The sequence below is a fragment of the Melanostigma gelatinosum genome (genome assembly GCF_949748355.1).
Source record: "Melanostigma gelatinosum genome assembly, chromosome: 8".
NCBI lineage: Eukaryota > Metazoa > Chordata > Actinopteri > Perciformes > Zoarcidae > Melanostigma > Melanostigma gelatinosum.
In genome coordinates, this window is record NC_136641.1 from 26475246 (window position 1) to 26497145 (window position 21900).

Consider the following 21900-nt stretch of genomic DNA (forward strand, 5'->3'; position numbering starts at 1 on the left):
ATCATTAACCATTGTTAGCACTGCTCTGCTACGCTAGCCACTGAATATATTTGAATGGTTTATAACAGTGAATAAAGAGGAACAGGGTAGTTCTTTAGTTTCATTGTCTTCTGTCTGGATGTGTCTCCAGTCGTTCACTGTCGCTCTGTGATCTGTAGCTTTAGCTTCTATCTTTATCTTTTTAACCTGTTTTCACTGATGATTTAGTTTGACATCCTGGATTTATCCTAAAAACATATATTGTTGACCCCTCTGTCTGCTTCTCTCTGAAATCGCCTTTTTTCCAAAAGATAATTCATATGTATTCAGAGTGCAGTTAGTGACAGTGTGGGCTCTGTGGTGACGTGGCTCTGACAGCTTGAACCGGGGGGGGGGGGGGCTTAGCGAAAGGTCAGCCGTGCGGTATTGTCTCACCATAGACCCATGCAATCACCACACACTCCCAGAAGGCCTGCCACAGCAGAGTGATGCCGCTGGCCGAGTAGTAGTCAAACAGCTGGAAGACATACATCCCTCCCTGACGGAAAACAGAGAGAGCAGTCTGCATCAGGACCATCCTGTTAATACTTCATGTGTGACCCATTTCCTGCTTCGTCCCCGTTCATCCCTGGCAACGGTTTCCCGTGTCTAACTACGCGTTACCTACACATCAGGGCCGGGTTATTTCACAAACACATTAAAACAATCTCACGCTCCGGTGAGAGACTTCCATGTTGTATTCTAAATCAGTATTCAGTTCGTTGTGTTTTTAATCTGCCGACCGTGAGTCCCTAAATAATTCTGAAGAGTCAAAAACCGAAAACGTGCTCCGAAACCCTCCGTGTACCTCGGTGACCATGGACATGTCGATCAGGAAGCAGATGAAGCAGCAGATGGCGGCCACCACCTCTCGCCGCAGGGAGCCCAGGGCAGATTTAGGCGGCAGCATGTCCATTATTCCTGTGATCAAACCCTCTACGCCCACGAACTAGAGAGAGCGAGAGAGAGAGCGACATGAAGGTGAGGAAGATAAATCTGATCTGCTTCTGTGAACACGTGCAGGTGTGATATCTGCATTGTTATTCAAAAATTAAATAAATACACAGATGTAGGTGTACATTTACTGAATTGTTAATTATTATTAAAATACTAAAAATAATATCATAAAAAAAGAAAATCCTAAAAATGAACAGGAATTAAACCTTTTTAACGCAACAACCAAATTGGTCAAAACTAAAACAGGGAACAGAACTCTATGATATAATGTATATCGTAAACAAAAACCTGAATCGAACAGATCGCCTGATATCAGACGTCTCCCAGAGTAAGAATGTTTACGTCTGTACAGAATCACATTTCAACCCTCAAACAGCTGAGAGGAGAACAGCTGAGAGGAGAACAGCTGTGCGGCTATTTTTATACACCTTTTACCAGAAATGTCCGCACATGAACACGGCAGGAAAAAGAGAGAGAGAGAGAGAGAGAGAGAGAGAGAGAGAGAGAGATAGAGACGGTGGAGAGAATGGAAAGTGAGAGGGTCGGAGAGCAGACAGACGCTCTCTGTGTGAAACAAGACAGAAGCTCATTGACAAAACCCCTGAGCTGTAAAACAATGCATGTAGGCACCGGCTAAGAAATGCTGAAAGTAGACGTGACGAGTCTCGACTGTTGAGTGTGAGAAGAATTCAGAGAGAGAGAAAGAGCGAGGGAGAGAGAGAGGGAGGGAAAGAGATGTAGAAGAGCGATCTAATCTAGATGAACTGCTACAGCTATAGCTCGGTATTACCTGGCTGTCGAGGCCCAGGATGAGCAGCATGAAGAAGAAAAGTGCAGCCCAGAGCGGCGCCAGAGGCATCAGTGTCACAGCCTTGGGGTACGCTATGAAGGCCAGACCCGGACCTGCAGGTTCAGACAGAAGCATTAGGTTTCAAGGGCTTTTACTGTCAGTACTCATTAGTGGTGCAACGGATCACAAAGCTCACGGATATATATATATATACACATGTATAAATATAACTTTTAGATGTCCCGATAATAATTGTTGAGCATTGATGATGATCCATATTAACAGATACAGATCCCCTTATTGTTTGATTAAAGCAGCTGGTCTACAAGGATCCAGAATATTTATCTTTCTTTAATTTCAAAGCTCTGAGGTCAGTTTAAACCATCAAACATTCTAAATGTTATCCAGATGACACGTGAACACATCATGATAACGTTATAATGTACCTTCAGCCAGTACTCATGTTCACTGAGCAGAGCCTGAAGGCATCATAATGTAACTGAAGTTGGTTAGCCGTTAGCGGTGCTGCTAACGTTACTAGCTCTCCTCCTGTTGGTTAGCCATTAGCGGTGCTGCTAACGTTACTAGCTATCCTCCTGTTGGTTAGCCGTTAGCGGTGCTGCTAACGTTACTAGCTCTCCTCCTGTTGGTTAGCCGTTAGCGGTGCTGCTAACGTTACTAGCTCTCCTCCTGTTGGTTAGCCGTTAGCGGTGCTGCTAACATTACTAGCTCTCCTCCTGTTGGTTAGCCGTTAGCGGTGCTGCTAACGTTACTAGCTATCCTCCTGTTGGTTAGCCGTTAGCGGTGCTGCTAATGTTACTAGCTCTCCTGTTGGTTTAAACACTGATTGGTTGTTTACATGTTCTACTGAATACTGGAGAACCATCGTCAGTAAAACTTTATTTACACTGTGATGGTTGACCCGTGAGTTGGGATCCGTACGGATCATGGCTCGACATCGGTCCGTTACACCACTAATACTCATTGCACTGTGTTTTAGTGAAGCCTGTATTCTTCTTACCGCTCTCCGCCACCTTACTGATGTCCACGCCTTGCTCTGCAGCCATGAAGCCCAGCACAGAAAACACTACGAAGCCTGCGAAGAAACTGGTTCCGCTGTTGATCATGGCCAGCAAGAACGCATCTCTACAGAGAAACAGAGTCAGAGAGAGATACAATTACTGCATGTCTCCCGTCACCATGCAGTTTACCTCCACGTCTGTGCAAAACATCACTTCATCATTCTATCCTCTTACACATGTGTGTGAAATTGTCATAATTAGCATGTGATTTCTTGAGTTGTGAGGTCACAGTGACCTTTGACCACCAAATTCTAATCAGTTCATCGTTGAGTTCAGGTGGATTGTGCCACATAAAGATGTTAGCGTTTAGTTCTGTGATATAAAACATGTCTGTAAAAACACCTCTGGTGAATTTAGAAGCTTTTACATGTCTTAAAGAGTAAATGAGACTAACTGTCCTCACTAGAACACTAGTCCTCCTTTAGCTTAGTGGTGGAGACGTGAAGTCAGGTGACCGTGGTGGAGTTCCTTTATAGACAAACGTGAAGTCACGTGACCGTGGTGGAGTTCCTTTACAGACTAACGTGAAGTCACGTGACCGTGGTGGAGTTCCTTTATAGACAAACGTGAAGTCACGTGACCGCGGTGGAGTTCCTTTATAGACAAACGTGAAGTCACGTGACCGTGGTGGAGTTCCTTTATAGACAAACGTGAAGTCAGGTGACCGTGGTGGAGTTCCTTTATAGACTAACGTGAAGTCACGTGACCGTGGTGGAGTTCCTTTATAGACAAACGTGAAGTCAGGTGACCGTGGTGGAGTTCCTTTACAGACTAACGTGAAGTCACGTGACCGCGGTGGAGTTCCTTTATAGACAAACGTGAAGTCACGTGACCGTGGTGGAGTTCCTTTATAGACAAACGTGAAGTCAGGTGACCGTGGTGGAGTTCCTTTATAGACTAACGTGAAGTCACGTGACCGCGGTGGAGTTCCTTTATAGACTAACGTGAAGTCACGTGACCGCGGTGGAGTTCCTTTATAGACAAACGTGAAGTCACGTGACCGCGGTGGAGTTCCTTTATAGACTAACGTGAAGTCACGTGACCGCGGTGGAGTTCCTTTATAGACAAACGTGAAGTCACGTGACCGCGGTGGAGTTCCTTTATAGACTAACGTGAAGTCACGTGACCGTGGTGGAGTTCCTTTATAGACTAACGTGAAGTCACGTGACCGTGGTGGAGTTCCTTTATAGACTAACGTGAAGTCGTGTGACCGTGGTGGAGTTCCTTTATAGACTAACGTGAAGTCACGTGACCGTGGTGGAGTTCCTTTATAGACTAACGTGAAGTCACGTGACCGTGGTGGAGTTCCTTTATAGACTAACGTGAAGTCACGTGACTGTGGTGGAGTTCCTTTATAGACTAACGTGAAGTCACGTGACCGTGGTGGAGTTCCTTTATAGACTAACGTGAAGTCAGGCGACCGCGGTGGAGTTCCTTTATAGACGAACGTGAAGTCATGTGACCGTGGTGGAGTTCCTTTACAGACTAACGTGAAGTCACGTGACCGTGGTGGAGTTCCTTTACAGACTAACGTGAAGTCAGGTGACCGTGGTGGAGTTCCTTTACAGACTAACGTGAAGTCACGTGACCGTGGTGGAGTTCCTTTATAGACTAACGTGAAGTCAGGCGACCGCGGTGGAGTTCCTTTATAGACGAACGTGAAGTCATGTGACCGCGGTGGAGTTCCTTTATAGACTAACGTGAAGTCATGTGACCGTGGTGGAGTTCCTTTATAGACTAACGTGAAGTCAGGCGACCGCGGTGGAGTTCCTTTATAGACGAACGTGAAGTCATGTGACGTTAGATTTTTACTTTACACTTCAAACATCATAAAAGTGGAGTTAATTTGTGAATATTATCTCGATGAACAAAACTAAATTATTTTCTGCAATAATCCAAAATCCAACAAAAATAATCTCATTGTCTTTTTGTGGCGATGCTAACTTCCTGCTGGACAACAAAAATACATCTGCAGTTCTCTTTTGTGATAAATATCATAATATGCTGCAACATGAGGCTGACGTGAAACACTCAAGACGAGAGTGGACGGCGAGTAGAGGATCAATAGCAATCTCCCTGAAAGCTGCTGTCGTCTCTGTACTTTGCTGATTGGTCTGTCAAGTCTGAGAGCAGAGAGAGTGAAAGCTAAACCTCTATGGACTTCTTGCTATTCCATACAAAAATACATCTAATATTATGAAAACGCATTCATGTACTTCTCATGAAAGTATGAGGGCGAACATGTCTCTTGTTATCAGCTCAGCACAGCGAGGGATGACCTTCTGTTTATCCTGACTACTGAAGTTTAGCTGGCAACGATGTGAGGAATGTATAAACAGCAGTGTGGTGATTGTGACACTGCAGCAGCTGTGTTGAGCAGCAACCTCCACTCTACAAAAGAAGCTCATGGATGAGAATAACCAAAACAAGTGAGAGCCGACCGCAATTATTAAACAAAAGACTGGAGGTCAAAAGCCCTTTGAGGCTGAAACACTTATTGTTAGAACGTTACCGAAAAATGTGTTTATCGACTGTGAAATGGGGAATTTATAGGACATTCCAGACCGTCGGCCCGGCTCTACACAGCCGGACCTGGTTCAAGAGAGTTCAGTTCGTACGACGCGATGTCTGACCACGTCGGAAAATCAATGAAGTGTTGATACCTGATCTGAAACGGGCAAACTCAAAGGTGGAATGAAAAGCAGGCCGACGTAGAGAAGGTTTAAACTACGGGGATAACGGAACACATTTGTGAATGTCGGACAATCAGTTTCCGGAAAAATTACAGAACTGGTCGGACACAGAGACCTTTAATCTAACGTCGGACAGGTGTGTGGGGAGCAGGTGTCAACCATCGGTATTAAAAAGTGAAAAGTGTCTTAAAGCTGCATTCTCTCTACTGTCCTCTGGTTGTATAGAAGTCTGAGAAGATGACTCAACTTCTCTCTTGATTTAAGATGTACTTCAGGTTACTTCTGCAACATTACTGCGCTGTTATGTACATTCCACCAACTGGGTCAACAACTACCGGATGTTATTGTTCTGGCGTTTGGCCTGTAACATTCTGACATGCAGCATGAACATTGGCTAATGTTAGCACATTAGCATGCTTCGCATTAGTCGCTTGAATACCGCTAATGTATCAAGGATTCATGGCCATCCCTCTCGTGGTTCTGGACCAAAGTCTTTTGGACCAAACAGAGGATTCATACAGCTCCACTGCTAGCATGGCTACAAAAAGACAAGATAAGCTTTGGCATGTTTGTTTACCCCCCCCCCCCCAAGCTATTCCTGGGCTACTCCAAGTATGTGTGTGTGAGAAACAGAGCTGAGCCGACATAGCTCAGGATCTGAACTCATCTTTAGACTTCCAATTAAGGTCAAGGCAGAGGAAACAGGAGGCTCCTCCTATTATGGGCATTTCAAATATGCAAGTGCAAAAGCATTCTACTTCTGCAGCGGGGCAACTCTTCTGTAAGGGCCTTGATATGTTCACATATCTGACTGTGTAGGTTAAACTCATGCCCAACCATCAGTGAGGCCAGCTGTTGCTAAAACCAGATCCACTCAGGATCGAACTGATCCTTCATTACATCAGTTCATCTCTACAGCCTCTCAGAGAGCATCACAGAACAACTGCCTGAAAGTAAAAGAGAGCTTGTCCCATATATTCAGGGCTTAATGACGCTGTGATTCTTCCTGGCAACACGTTCACTTTCTATTTTTACAATGCAGGGAGATCACTTTACATCTGAAATGTGAGTGGGGTGCTTGGAAAAGTCCCTGCGCCTATTTATCATGATTCCATTCAGAGAGTGTATTCAGAGCTAACGGTTGTTGCTGTTGGTAATTAATGTATAACTTTTCTGAGTAAATCCACCCACGGCATAATATATAAATATGCAAATAAGTAGGCAAACGCCTACTTCTACTTTCTGAAAGGTGTGTGACCGTGCGAGGGCATTCTGGCTTTAATCTGTGTAAATAAAAGTGGCGGTAAGTCATCAAATAGATATTTTTCTAATATTTTATTTTTGTAATGAACCCAATGAACCGGAAACTGTCAAACAACAGGTATGATGAAGAAAGAAGGGAGTTAATATCAGGACTAATTGATGGAAAACAAAAGATTGCCAATCATAAAGACGTCATGGAAAGTACGCAATCTTCTAATTAATTACTTAAGAGTCGTTTCTTTCTCTTTCCTGTTAATCTACTGCTCCGCGGTCCAGTAGGGGGCAGTAACGCACCCATTAGACGTCATTAAAGCTTAAATGAGTAACATGGTGGAATTAGCGTGCTAGCTAGCCAACGAGTAACCAGTGTAGCGTTAGCATGAAAACACGCTGGAACATCTTTATGTTTGTTTGTATTCTTCTTAGATGGATATTTTATCTTCTTATGGTTGTTACGATATCGATACTTCATAGTTATTTATATATTTACTCTTATGGAGCCTCCCAGCAAAAAGCATTTCACACGATTGTATTTGTATCACCGAAGTGAAAACAAACATCTTGAATCTTGAAGCTTTAGCAAGTTTATGTTAGCTAGCTGGCGTAAACTAGCTCGTAAACTAAACTAGCTAGCTAGCTAGCCTCTAAATGATGAAAACTAAACAACTCGATGCTTCATCTTCACACTCTTGTCACAGTGTAAGAAAGCACATTTCTATCTCATGAACTCTGACTCAGCAGACGTTGGAATGTGCTGACAGCTTAATCTACAGTCACAGAAAGGAGAAACAGACTTGTGCTGTGATTGTAAAGCTAAACAGTGTTTACTGAAAACGTTAAAACTGTAGACGCTGTGTGGAGAGGTTAATATTCTTTTATTTCATGACGTAGATTCGTCCCAAACTAATTTAAAACAGTGTTTTGAGCCATTTACAACCATGAAATTTGTTAATTTGGTAAGAAATGTCATTACATTGACATTAACACCAGCATTGATGTGTTTCATCAAAGCACGGTCATATCAGTTTAAAACAACACGTTTAAGTGTGAGTTTTTAGGAGAAAATGAATTGATCTTTGGTAAACACTGTGTTTGATTCTAGTCCTCAGGTCGGTAGTCGACGTGCACGAGTTCTGGCTGACGTTGGTGTTGGCCTCCCTCCAGTAGCAGTGGTGTCTGGTTTTGTGTTGTGTTTGTAAACTCACTGGTAACAGTTGTTATGGAAGCGGTTGTAGCTGCCCAGCGCGGTCAGGGCGCCCAGTCCGATGGCATAGGAGAAGAAAATCTGAGTGCCCGCATCGATCCACACCTATCACAGACAGAATATAGTTCTTTACAATCTCTTGACCGGGTTGACACACAATGTTTTCTTTACTCCACAAATATACCTGTGCCTCTCCGAGTTTGGACCAGTCTGGTTTCAGATAGTAAACAATCCCATCCAAAGCTCCGGGGAGAGTGACGCCGTGGGCCAAGAGAACCACCAGAACCAGGTAGGGGAACAGAGCGGTGAAGTAAACCACCTAGAGAAAGACAGAACGAGGGAGCGGTGAAGCACACCTCTCAACACAGCGGGGGACAATTTGTAAAAGTAAACTTTGGGGTGAGGAGGGGTGAAGTTTGAGTGCTATGCATTAAAACTTGAATTAAGTGAAAGCAGTAAAAACCCTTAACACAGTCAAACTCCTCACATTACATAAGTAATAAGTAAGTAGGTACATAAAAAGATGCAGTTATAATTTAAACAGGCTAGTTGGTAACAGTTCAGTGCTTATCAACATCAGCTACAGTCAAATGTTTCAATGTAACTGCACCCAAGTATGTTTTTATCACTTTGATTAAGCAATTACCTGCTTTGCAAATACTCAAGTCTTAAGTAGAAGCCCATTAGGTCCCTCCTGTAGTAGATGTGTAATGGGCCCTGTCATGTTACTTTGAAGAAAAGGTAGCCTGTAAATGGAAAGCCAGACAATTTGTAAACCTCCTGCAATAGCAGGGGTTTGTGGCAAACCTTTCCACAAGCTCGTCTTTGTCAAGTTATGCTGAGAAAGCCGCCCCCCGCCCCCATCCCCCCACCCCCCACCCCTCCACCCCGTTGCTACCTAACAGAAGAACCCCGTCCCGGCTAAATCAGTGTGGCAGTGAGAAGGGCACAAATATTTGCCTTTATCTCGGGCAGAAAAGCCCCTTTCAAAGCTCTCGAAACGTCTACATGGCTGGCTGGTTCAAATCTCCTTCGTTATTTTTTTTCTCCCCCCCCCCCCCCCCCTTCGCTCTGTGAGCTTTGGCTACTCTGGAGACACAAGTATGCAAACACAGACATCTCCATATGCTACACTCGTTATCCCGACGCATTAGAGGAGGCGGCTTTTAAAAAGAGCGCGGAGCATCATCTGCTTTATCCCACTGAATAGCATTATGTAACGTCATTAAGATAATGAGATTATAGCCCGACTGAAACATTAAGCTGCACGGAAACATAAATACACGTGAGGGGAAAACTACACAAGTTAGCAGCCATTCAAAAATATTAAAAGAGGAGGAAATACACGTCTTCATATTTGTGTGGATATGCGCTTCAGACTAGACGCTGATTCGAAAGCTGATTTGGGGTCAAAAGGACCAAAACAGATCCTGCAGTTATGTAAACCTGTAGCATGAAGCTCTGCCCTCGATAAGCCCCCTGAGCGCTAACGCATCAAAAAGCATAAATATGAATCGGCAGTCCACACACCCAAAAAACAGTGAAATGAAACATTGATCGCACAGTCAGAAAACGCTTTACCTTGCCAGTGGATTTGACTCCTTTCCACATGCAGAAGTACACAATGATCCAGGTGATTATGAGACACAGCACCATCTCATAGCTGATGTCTCCGGGCTCGTGCAGCCCGCCGGACAGACGGAGCACTTTGCGTCTAGAAGGAAGAGCACAAGAGGTCGGTTAGGCTCACAGACGAGGCCTCTTTCTACAAACCATGAGAAGAGCGTGTGTCAGAGAACGTTTGAGGGCATTGTACTGACTTATTCACATTTCCTTATATTAGTGGTGCAACGGATCAAATCAGCACAAAAGACAGTTGTGATGCTCGTGAAATGTTTTTGTTTTGTTTCTTACTGTTGTGTCATATGTTTGTATTACTTCCATTGTTTCTGTTTTTACCATGTAAAGTGCCTTTGAGTACCTTTTAAACAAATAAAATGTATTATTATTACACCGCTACCTTATATTAGCATGAGCACGTTGCTTCACGTGTTGTTGAAAACACATTGTCACGTACTCTACAGAAGAGTCCGAGTGAACGCATTAGAGAGGACGCTCTCTTTGTTTCCTCCCATCAGGGAAACAAACACAGCAGCCGTCCGCGTCAGATTAAACGTTATAAACAGATAACAATTCAAAGGTGTGCTGCGGCTATAAATGAGATCAGTTGCCTCTCAAAGCTAACGGCGCTAATGGAGAGAAGCTGTGATAACAAAACCCAGAGGGAGAAAGACTCCTCTACACCGTCACACACATTGCAGTTGTAATGTCAAACGTTGCTCCTTCAAATAAAAAACGGTGGAAAATACTCTACCCTAATAACCCCCCCCCCCCCCCCCGTCTTTGAGCATGACTGCATTTGAACAGAGTGCTGAGTTAACATTTCATTTTGTCAAATGTGATTTTCATGGTGTTTTTTTTAAATGCCAGATTGATGCAAGGAAAACAAAATATTAAATGTTTTTCTCACTGACATAAAAACATCAGAATAAAATACGGCCTCCAGTCAAGATGATAAAATGTGTTTTGGTAAAGAGAGCCGACGCACTGCCGGACTCAAACCCCCAGACAATGCAGAACATACTCCCAGAACTCGATGACCGGGGAGCGCATGCCCTCGGCCTCCGGACAGCTTCCGTTGAGGAGCAGCTGGATTGAAGACAGGTTCAACGGGGGCGTGGAGGAGAGGAGGTTGGCGGGGGAGGAGGAGGCGAAGCTGCGGTTGTAGCAGGCGCGCCGGAAGTCCTGCGTGCAGTTGGGGGTGTTCCAGGGGTGGCCACAGGTGGCCCAGGGCAGCTGGTTGGTGAAGGAGTGGAAAAGAAAGTAGAGGCCCCACACCAGGATCATGATGTAGTAGGTGTTACAGAAGAACACGATCACCATGGAGGCCAAGCCCAGACCTGAGAGAGGAGGAGCCAGAGGAGGCGCGTTAAGGCCTGAGCAGACCGAGCTACGGACGTTAGCCGTTCTGCTATCGCTACTTTCTTAGTTGTGGAGTCAGACGTCCTCGTTTGCAGTGATGTTTTGTTACTGAGCACCCTCAACATCTTAAATTGAAAATAACTCAACTTAAAGCAGAAAAGCGCCCGACTTTATCAGCGTTTCGTTCTCATTGTGGGGACTTCTGCTGGATTAGAGGCGCTATACGACTTTACCGGCCAACAGCAGGAGGCTAATTAGTTTTCATTCATTTAAACTCTACTGTTAACTCTTAGGAATCCTACAGTTCAGGGTTTGTGTTACGCTAACGTTAAAAAAGACGCAGCAAGCCGAACGAGATATAGTCGTCTTAACTTACGTTGTTATACAAAAAGATAAATGCGTCGTCGGCGTGTCAGGCTGCGGTACCTTTGAAGAGGGGTGCGATGTTCCAGGCTGAGACCCCTCCCTGCTTCATAAACTGTCCCAGTGCGATCTCCAGGAAGAAGACCGGGATGCCTCCGATGAACACGATCAGCAGGTAGGGGATCAGGAAAACCCCTGAAAACACAGAACACACACACATATTCGTCACAAGATGATATCCCACAATGCAATGCAAGTAGTGACGGCAACGTTCATGCCAGACAGTGGGCGGCTCTGTCACGTCAATAACGCTTCAATGTAAGTAAAAGATTTCACTTCGGCTCGCCGTAACATATCTTTATATTTAGTTCAGACTTTTATGCTTCATGATTTATGAGTCATCACATGAGGTTGGGACATGTCTCCAACCGGCAAAGAGGCTCCCGGCTAAGTGACCGTTCAGTGCGTCCGAAATGATGATTGGATCCCATCCAAGCTGACAATGGGCGAAGTGAGGGGTGGCCAGACCATCACAGGTCTGACACATAGAGAGAGACAACCACCCATGCCTACGGGGCAATTTAGAGTCTTCAATTCACCAAAGCTGCATGTCTTTGGACTGTGGAGGAACCTGGAGAACCTAAAGAGAACCCACGCTGGTTACGGGGGAGAACATGCAAACTCCACACAGAAGGGGCCGTCCAGACCGGGAATCGAACCCGCGCCCCTCTTATGCTGCGTTCACACCGGTCGCGTTGATTTTTTGACACGCGTCGAGATTACATACAAAGTCTATGCACAGACGCGATGAGACTGGCGCGCCGCGATTTTGCGATGGCGCGGCGCGTTGGACGCCGCAAAATCGCCAACGCGCGAGTTGAAAACCTCGGCGACATAATCGCGTGACGCTGTGGCGCGATAGCCTATCAGCGTTGAGTTGCTCCCCCTGTCATCACTGGCTTCCTGCCGTTGTTGAATCAGGAAATAAATCCTGTCGCCGTCTGTGTTCACCCAGAGCTCTACGATACCTCATATCAACAGAGACCGGACCAAACTATGTGTATGCATGTGTGTGTGTAAACCATACGGTACAAACAATGAATAGACGCTGCCGTATTTACGTCTACGTGCCGTTATTGAGTGCTGGTGGAGCTGCTACGATGTTAGCATAGCCTAGCACCGATCCATCAGAGCTCCATTGAGAAGACCAGTAACCTACAAATCGGTATCATTACGTAGTTATTTCGGAGTCCCTTTTTGTCGGTTTATTGCCGTTGAATCACAGCCAAATCAGTTTATTTTGTGTTCCTACAGCTGTAGTAAACAGCGACCGGTGGCTTGCTAGACAGTGAATACAGCTCGATACAATCCACGGAGCTCCTCTGAACAATATTATGAACCAGACATGACGGCGTTTGGCATTCCGACGTTTGAGGGACTTCCACAACACGTACAAAGCAGCAATTGTCCTTATTCCTTTCACGGTTGAAAGCGGAAAGAAATGGCGGCCAGGTGAACGGCTTCCAGTCGATAAACCACGCCCCCTCTCCGGCGCTACGAGATTTTGCGGCGTTTGGTGTGAACACGACCGGCGGCGCGTTGGACGCGATTTTGCAGTGCGTCAAAAAATCAACGCGGCCGGTGTGAACGCAGCATTACTGTGAGTTGACAGTGCTAGACTTCATGCCTCATGCACTATAAGAGGTGAGGTGTACTGCTGCAGTAAAAGGAGGTTTTCTGAAGGTGCTCACAAACACCAGCACAGCCAAAGAAGAAAGTCCCCTGTAGCAGCTTTAACTCTTATCTTTGAAGTAGAAGAACCGGGCTCATTAACTTTGTCCTGCTTTTGAAAAGGACAAGTTGTTTGAAGTTGTTTAAGGACACGAGCTGCGCAAACATGGCTCGTACTAATCGAGCACTCGACACAAGAAGGAACGGTCGACAGGAGGAGGAAGCAATGCAGGGAGGAGGCCAGACAAGGCCACAGATAAGAGACACACTGGACGTGTACTCGGAGCATTGTCCCCGCGTCCTTCAAGGGTTTGGAAACCTGTTGATTAGTGAGTCCTTGAAAAGGACAATCAAAATGTGGGACAGGTAGGAGTTATTAGTCCCGATAGAGACATCTAGGACCTTTGGATTAGAACGAGCCGTCAATCTTTTTGGATCCTCGTCGGGAATACGCAGCAAACAACGACAGCGATTTCATTGGTTTTGAATGACTGAATAAGTGGGTGATGAAACAGCCACAGCGAGCAGATGGGAGGGAGTCACATGACGCAGCCGTGACGCAGAGCGGAGAGAGAGGCGAAGGAGAGAAAAAGGAGGGCAAGATGGGGGATAGAGGATAGAGGAGCGTCATCAAATGACTCGGGGACTCGATGGACGACTCGCGCCTCATTCGGTCCAACATCCTCCGAGTCGTTCTCTGAGAGCAGCAGAGGGCTGCAGCCTTATAAGGACTCATTGATGAGAGAGAGAGAGAGAGAGAGAGAGCGAGGGGGGGAGAGAGAGAGAGAGAGGGGGGGAGAGAGAGAGAGAGAGAGGGGGGGAGAGAGAGAGGGGGGGAGAGAGAGGGGGGGAGAGAGAGAGAGAAAGAGAGAGAGAGAGAGAGAGTGAATGAAGTGACATCCCCCCCCCCGACATATTGGACCGGACACATCGGGCCCAGAACCTGAGTCACGTTTACAGATTATTAATCCAACATTTACGGTGCAGAGTCGTGGACGGAGTGACGTATTCATGCACCTCCTTATCGGCAGGAGAGAGAGAGAGAGAGAGAGAGAGAGAGAGAGAGAGAGAGAGAGAGAGAGAGAGAGAGAGAGAGAGAGAGAGAGAGAGAGAGAGAGAACCTTTTGTATGCGACATGAGTGCAGGAGCTCAGTGGTGGGGGGTGGGTGAGGAAAAAGGGGGGGTAGACTGTGTGAGGCCATTGTTATATGATATACCAGAAGGTGGGTATCAGAGCCACGGGTCACAAGACACACACACACACACACACATGTGAGTGAGAGGGAGGGACTAACACACGCACACACACACACACACACTGTTGCAGTTTCCCCTCATAGAAATAAAAAAATAACAGAAAAGTGGGCGGGGCATAGATAAGAGAAGTCAAGGCCAAAAGCTGCAGGTTACTTTTGGACAAGTTGTTGAAAAGAAGAAGGAGGGAAGGCTTGTGTGTGTGTGTGTGTGTGTGTGTGTGTGTGTGTGTGTGTGTGTGTGTGTGTGTGTGTGTGTGTGTGTGTGTGTGTGTGTGTGGGATGGGGGTGGAGAGACGCACAATAAATAACCTTATGTGTCAGAGAGAGGCGGTCCCTGTGCAGCAACCGGAGGCCGTGATACATAAAGTGAAACCACGCGGGAGGTCTACGTGCTCTCAGACACGCAGGAGCTTTTGTTTCATCCGGTTCACTGTGAGAGTCAGGAGGCTCTGAGCTGAGACAAGGGTTCTTAAAGTCCAGAGGGAATGAATGAATGAACACATCAATGAAAGAATGAATTCAATAATTCAATAATAAATAAATATAAGAATGAATGAATCGTTAAATAAACTTTTTGTAAAGTCTTGACCTTGTATTCTCTAAATCTTTTAACTTAACCGATTAATCACATTTCATCATGTGAGAGTGCTGAAGGAGTCGGAGTGATTTTAGTTGAATTCAGCTCCGCTTTCGACGCAATCGCCGGCGTTAACACTGGTTGTCTACGAGTGCAGCACTTGTCTGAGTCCCACCCTCTCTTAGTGGACCGAGGGCCTCCAGACCCCGAGCTGTTGGGATCAGCAGAGCACAATAAGGAAGAGGCTTGAGGTGACCCTCAGGGCTCTGAGCTCAGCCCAGCTCTGTTCATGCAGAGCCATGACTGCGTCTCCCGGCATGTAGGAATGTGGATTATTCGCACCGGGCTGTTGATTGGTAACATAACGCGGTGACAATATTCTAAATACAGCATACACTGAAACGGATGCTGATAGTTTTAGGTGGGCCTTTCTTTTAGGTGGCTAACTATCACAGTAGTTTACTGCTTTGCTCTCGTGTTATTCACTCCTGCACATTTCTCCAAACTGGGTTCGTGCCCCCGCCATCTACAATCAGTGATACTGTATATATAAGAAGTGGACGTAGCCGTCGTCACCCATTGGATTGTGGACTGCTGTTTTGTCCGTCGCCATCTTCTTGTTTTTGCAACCAGTGAACAGGAAGTGATCATATCTGGACAGAGGAGTGACGTAGAGACGCCGTATACGTCTCTGGTAGAGACCTGTCAATCAGCGTGTAGCCCCGCCCTAAAGCATCCCCTGCTTTATGGTCTGTGTGACTCTAAATGGACCATAATGTACTAAATGAACATCATGCTGTATTGAAGAAGACTTGAAACTAGAGATTGAGACATAAACTCATGTTTACAATGTTTACTGAGGGAATAAATCAAGAGAGAAGTAGAGTCATTTTCTCATAGACTTCTATACAACCAGAGGAGTCGCCCCCTGATGGACACTAGAGAGAATGCAGCTTTAAGACACTTCACTCTTCGTTGGCGCCTGGGTAACACACTGACTACAGATAAGTTCCTCATACATCCCCACTTCAAAACACCCAAACTAACCCTTTAAGCTGGTGTTAAGCACGGAATATATTTTAGGCACCTAACCAAAAAACGTCAAGACGAGGGAACCAGAAGTGCGTAAAATGTGACCTCACTTCCTGGTTTTAGGACTAATTCCTGCAGCACTCTATGGGCGTAAAGATTTTAAAATGTGTGCGCATACACTCACCTCCTCCGTTCTTGTAGCACAGGTAAGGGAACCGCCACACGTTGCCCAGCCCGACGGCGAAGCCCACGCAGGACATGATGAAGTCCATCTGCCGGGTCCAGGTCTCCCTCTCCACCACCGGCACCGGCACCGGCACGGCCACAGCCCCGTCCTGGGTCTGCGGAGGGCCGGCACCTCCGCCCTCGTCGCACCCGGTGTCGGGGATCGCTCCGGGCACGGGCACCAGGGGGCGGACCGCCCCGCCGCCGCCGCCCCCCTCTTCCTCGGACAGGTTCCCTGCCTCCAGCTGGGGGAGACTGATTTCACCTGGATGCACAAAGGAAACAGAAAACCAGAGAAGAAGACAGCAGGGATCAGCAGAACGAATACAAAAGATATTCACATTCTCATCACAGAGGACTGCAGATTATATGTATTACACATTCACAACAGCGCTGGAGACGGAGGAAGAACAGTCTCTGCAAATCAAGCGCCAGTGAAAACATGTATCACACACCTGAGCTGCAACAGGGCTCAAACACATCTCACTATTTGTGCTTTTTTTGTGTGTAAACTGCGCTCACACAATTAGCATTCGGGCTAAAATCGTGCTGCACTTGTGTTGTCATCACTTAAGCCCCTCCCCCCCTCGATGATGTGATGAGTGTGCTGCGGTACAAAACACAGCAGAGGGACGCTTCAAGGTGCATCTCCACGCTTTCATTTTCTCTATCACACACACACACACACACACACACACACACACACACACACACACACGCACACACACACACACACACACAGATCAAATGCATGTGAAACACCAAAATAAAAAAGGCAACGTGTCGCTTCATTCGTGCCATTATACGACATCCAGCATCAGTCACTGCGTGTCGCTGGATGCAAAGCGAGGCAGCTGAATCCAGATCAGAGCAGTTTGAGGTGGGGGGGGGGGGCGGGGGGTAAGTGATGTCAGCATCTACGGAGCAAAACTTAATCAGAGGACACCGGCGGTTTGAGGAAGATCTGCACATGTGATGATTTCATCTCAACAGATTTCCTTTTTTAAAGCTATTTGTGTGAGTGTTTCTATGAATAGCTGCCTCTGCTTTACGAACAGACTGACGAGTCGCCTCAGTTTACTCAGTGATGATGCTGTCATGATGCTGATGTAAATATTTGACAATGATTGGTTGGAGGAACAAGTGTCCAGTGTTTCAGCACCTTATTATCAGCTTCAACATGCTGTTGAGTTGAGTCAGCACTACACGGTGAACAGAGTAAAAGAAATAATAGATATCAGCATGAAACTTCACCAGTTGATCACGGACAGTAAGATGATCATTTTTTGTATTGCACGTTTTCTTTTTGAAATGTTTGGCAAATAAAGCACTATCTTATTAAATATGTGCTTATTTTCATACATTTCCAGAACAGAAATGTGAACATTGAATAAAGTCAGGTTCAAAATTCTTGTTATATGTTGTATCACTCCATGAATCAGAAAATACTCATAACAGACGTATAGAAATCTATTTCCTCCATGTTTTTATTAATAAATGTATAAATGAGTGTGTGAGTGATGTGTGAACCTTCAGCACACAGAGAGGAATGAACGAGTGAAGTTTGGTGAATGTAAGAGCTGCTGAAGTGGAGATTTATCATCAGAGTCTGAGAACAAACTCATTGAGAGGAAACGTCCTTAAAGAGACGTTTAGTTACATTACAGACATTTAGACTCTACAGGTGAATATTCACCACTTCATCACTCACATTAAGAGACTCTACAGGTGAATATTCACCACTTCATCACTCACATTAAGAGACTCTACAGGTGAATATTCACCACTTCATCACTCACATTAAGAGACTCTACAGGTGAATATTCACCACTTCATCACTCACATTAAGAAGACTCTACAGGTGAATATTCACCACTTCATCACTCACATTAAGAGACTCTACAGGTGAATATTCACCACTTCATCACTCACATTAAGAGACTCTACAGGTGAATATTCACCACTTCATCACTCACATTTAGAAGACTCTACAGGTGAATATTCACCACTTCATCACTCACATTAAGAAGACTCTACAGGTGAATATTCACCACTTCATCACTCACATTAAGAAGACTCTACAGGTGAACATTCACCACTTCATCACTCACATTAAGACTCTACAGGTGAATATTCACCACTTCATCACTCACATTAAGAAGACTCTACAGGTGAATATTCACCACTTCATCACTCACATTAAGAAGACTCTACAGGTGAATATTCACCACTTCATCACTCACATTAAGAGACTCTACAGGTGAATATTCACCACTTCATCACTCACATTAAGAAGACTCTACAGGTGAATATTCACCACTTCATCACTCACATTAAGAGACTCTACAGGTGAATATTCACCACTTCATCACTCACATTAAGAGACTCTACAGGTGAATATTCACCACTTCATCACTCACATTAAGAGACTCTACATGTGAATATTCACCACTTCATCACTCACATTAAGAGACTCTACAGGTGAATATTCACCACTTCATCACTCACATTAAGAAGACTCTACAGGTGAATATTCACCACTTCATCACTCACATTAAGAAGACTCTACAGGTGAATATTCACCACTTCATCACTCACATTAAGAAGACTCTACAGGTGAATATTCACCACTTCATCACTCACATTTAGAAGACTCTACAGGTGAATATTCACCACTTCATCACTCACATTAAGAAGACTCTACAGGTGAATATTCACCACTTCATCACTCACATTAAGAAGACTCTACAGGTGAACATTCATCACTTCATCACTCACATTAAGAAGACTCTACAGGTGAATATTCACCACTTCATCACTCACATTGAGAAGACTCTACAGGTGAATATTCACCACTTCATCACTCACATTAAGAAGGCTCTACAGTTGAATATTCACCACTTCATCACTCACATTAAGAAGACTCTACAGGTGAACATTCACCACTTCATCACTCACATTAAGAAGACTCTACAGGTGAATATTCACCACTTCATCACTCACATTAAGAAGACTCTACAGTTGAATATTCACCACTTCATCACTCACATTAAGAAGAGTCTACAGGTGAACATTCATCACTTCATCACTCACATTAAGAAGACTCTACAGGTGAATATTCACCACTTCATCACTCACATTGAGAAGACTCTACAGGTGAATATTCACCACTTCATCACTCACATTAAGAAGGCTCTACAGTTGAATATTCACCACTTCATCACTCACATTAAGAAGACTCTACAGGTGAACATTCACCACTTCATCACTCACATTAAGAAGACTCTACAGGTGAATATTCACCACTTCATCACTCACATTAAGAAGACTCTACAGTTGAATATTCACCACTTCATCACTCACATTAAGAAGAGTATTTATTGTATTACAAGTTTTATGAAATGTTATGTTTAAATCTGCAAATTAGGCATTATGTAAAGGTAACTTTTGGTGAATTTAGGAGAAATCTACAGACGTAAAGAGACAAAGTAGTAAAATAAAAACACCTAAATGTGTATTTCTGATGTTTTCTTTCCTCTAGTCTGATAGAAGACATGTTATAGAAATATCTGTAAATTGACGAGAGCATCAATAATATATATATATATATATATATATATATATATGTATATATGTATATGTATATATGTATATGTATATATATATATATATATATATATATATATGTATATATGTATATGTATATATGTATATGTATATATATATATATATATATATGTATATATATATACACACACACTGTGGTGATGAACACAGACTGAGGTTATTTAAGAGTCTGCTCTCATTCACAGAGGATAAAGTCAAAGCTGTGGTCCAATAACTCATCAGCATGTGGTTCTGTTGTAGCTGGTGGTTTAAAAATCATATGGTGTAATAAATACATTACTGACACATACACACACACTCACCTTGGTTATTCTCTTCCAACTCTGGTGACATTGTTGTTGAGCAAGCAGCACGCGATGAATCTTATTTATTTTCTATTTTTATTCGTTTTTTTGTTGAAAAAAGCAAAAAGCTGGCTGGTGGCTGCAGCTGAAGTTTGATGGATGTGGCTTTTCCCCCCCCGGCTAACGACGCACCCCGGCGGGCTCAGAGAGAGGCAGCACTTGGTAGAAGCTCCAGCTGCCTCTTCTTTTTTTTATCTGCTTCAAAAAAAATCTTCAAAATCACAGTTTTGTATTTTTTTTGGTGTTCGAACCCCTTTTAGCTCGGCCAAGAGATTTGGGGTAGAAAAAAAACGTCACAGAAGCAACCGTCAGTCAGTTCAGCCGTTGACAAAGGGAGAATCAAAAGCAGTCGACGAAGCACTTGAAGGTAAGCCTGAAGAATCTCATGGATGACGGTTAGATGGAAATGATACTGCGCCTCGGAGGTGAAGATCTCTCTGTGGGTATTTCAATAACCCAAAAAAAAGAACCAGTCCCCAGATCAGACGTCCGTAGATGTGTACATGATGCTGCGGGTTCGAGGTTTGAGAGAGTGTCGATGATCCGCTCCGCGGTCGGTTCTCTGTGACGGACGTTCTACCAACCGGCCGCTCTGATTGGCTGCAGTGCGCAGCACAAGTGCGCACAGCTTCAGCAGCACCGCTCTGTGGAGAGAGGAGTCACAAGGATGGCGTTTTTACCCTGCGTACGTCCTTGACCTGAAAAAAAGAATGAATAAAACAGACCGCAGCAGACCGGCGAAATACAACTGCGGAGGCTCGACTGTCATCACTGGTGTCCATGAATGGAGAAGGACTTCTTACTGGAACTGAAACGATGTACTGGGATTAAACTCTTTAAGTTTCGGTAAGTGACAAACTGCGTTTGTTTTTTTACATAGTAACGTTACGACTGTTCATTTGTCTATCGTGTCGTTTTTATGAATATTTGAATGGCTCGTGCTCTTGTGTGGTGGAATGCGTGGATCCGCTGCAGGTTTGCTGGATTGATGAGTCACAATGAGGTTATTAGGAGGTCATTCAACTGTAGTAGGGCAGCACTGAAGGCCCAGGTATAAAATCCACGGCCCGCCACTGCGTTAGCCGCAGTACTGCCCCTGACCACCGGCCCACTCTCCAAAATCAGTGTAGCATTAAAGCATGGTGGAATTATCAAGCTAGTCAGCCATCCGATAGTTTGATAACTCGTGTTCCAGAAAACAAGCCCAAAAAAGTTTCCATTAATCTGGTGATACAGCAATGTGCTTTTCTACGCTGTGATGAAGCATAAAGTTGTTACATTTGCTGCCCGTTTTAGTCGTTACTATACCTCTCCTCAGTGAAGTCGGTTAAGTTTATACAGAAGTCAGCCCACTACAATGTCCACTGGTCTGTTTATTATAGGAGTAAAACCCTAAAAGAGGATGTTTGTGGTTTAAAGAGTCTCTTCGCAGGTGCCATCAAAAAAGTGGGGCATTTTTTCAATTGCTGCAGGACATTAGAAAGAGTGAGCCACTAATATGACATATACACTTCCAGATGGAGTGAGTCCATTGGAACTGGTGCTAACAGGATTATACTGCCTCATGCTCATCTTGCAGTGGTGTATTTGATGTTGGGTGACATCTAGTGGACACTGACTATAGATCAAACGGTTTCAAAGATTGATCACACTCACAACTACACAAGTAAAACATTGCTTTATATGTTTCGTAACACGGAAGAAAAAAATACATTAAAATACAGTGAAAGTGCAACATCAAGCTATAATAAATACA

General features: G+C 44.6%; 1 protein-coding gene across 1 annotated transcript in view; it reads right to left on the bottom strand.

Annotated features, from left to right (window-relative positions):
• Window positions 1–20658, bottom strand: part of LOC306780829 (sodium- and chloride-dependent creatine transporter 1) — a 22264-nt gene extending 1606 nt beyond the window's left edge. The window contains exons 1-11 of the mRNA XM_079273325.1: window positions 20103–20658; window positions 16133–16438; window positions 11416–11547; window positions 10652–10967; window positions 9589–9721; window positions 8192–8326; window positions 8009–8112; window positions 2787–2911; window positions 1766–1878; window positions 827–967; window positions 415–517 (exon numbers count right to left, since the gene is read on the bottom strand). Of these exons, the coding sequence (XP_079129451.1) occupies window positions 415–517; window positions 827–967; window positions 1766–1878; window positions 2787–2911; window positions 8009–8112; window positions 8192–8326; window positions 9589–9721; window positions 10652–10967; window positions 11416–11547; window positions 16133–16438; window positions 20103–20133 (1639 nt within the window). The 5' untranslated portion in view covers window positions 20134–20658. The remainder of the gene's footprint in view (window positions 1–414; window positions 518–826; window positions 968–1765; window positions 1879–2786; window positions 2912–8008; window positions 8113–8191; window positions 8327–9588; window positions 9722–10651; window positions 10968–11415; window positions 11548–16132; window positions 16439–20102) is intronic.
• Between the last annotated feature and the right edge of the window lie 1242 nt (window positions 20659–21900).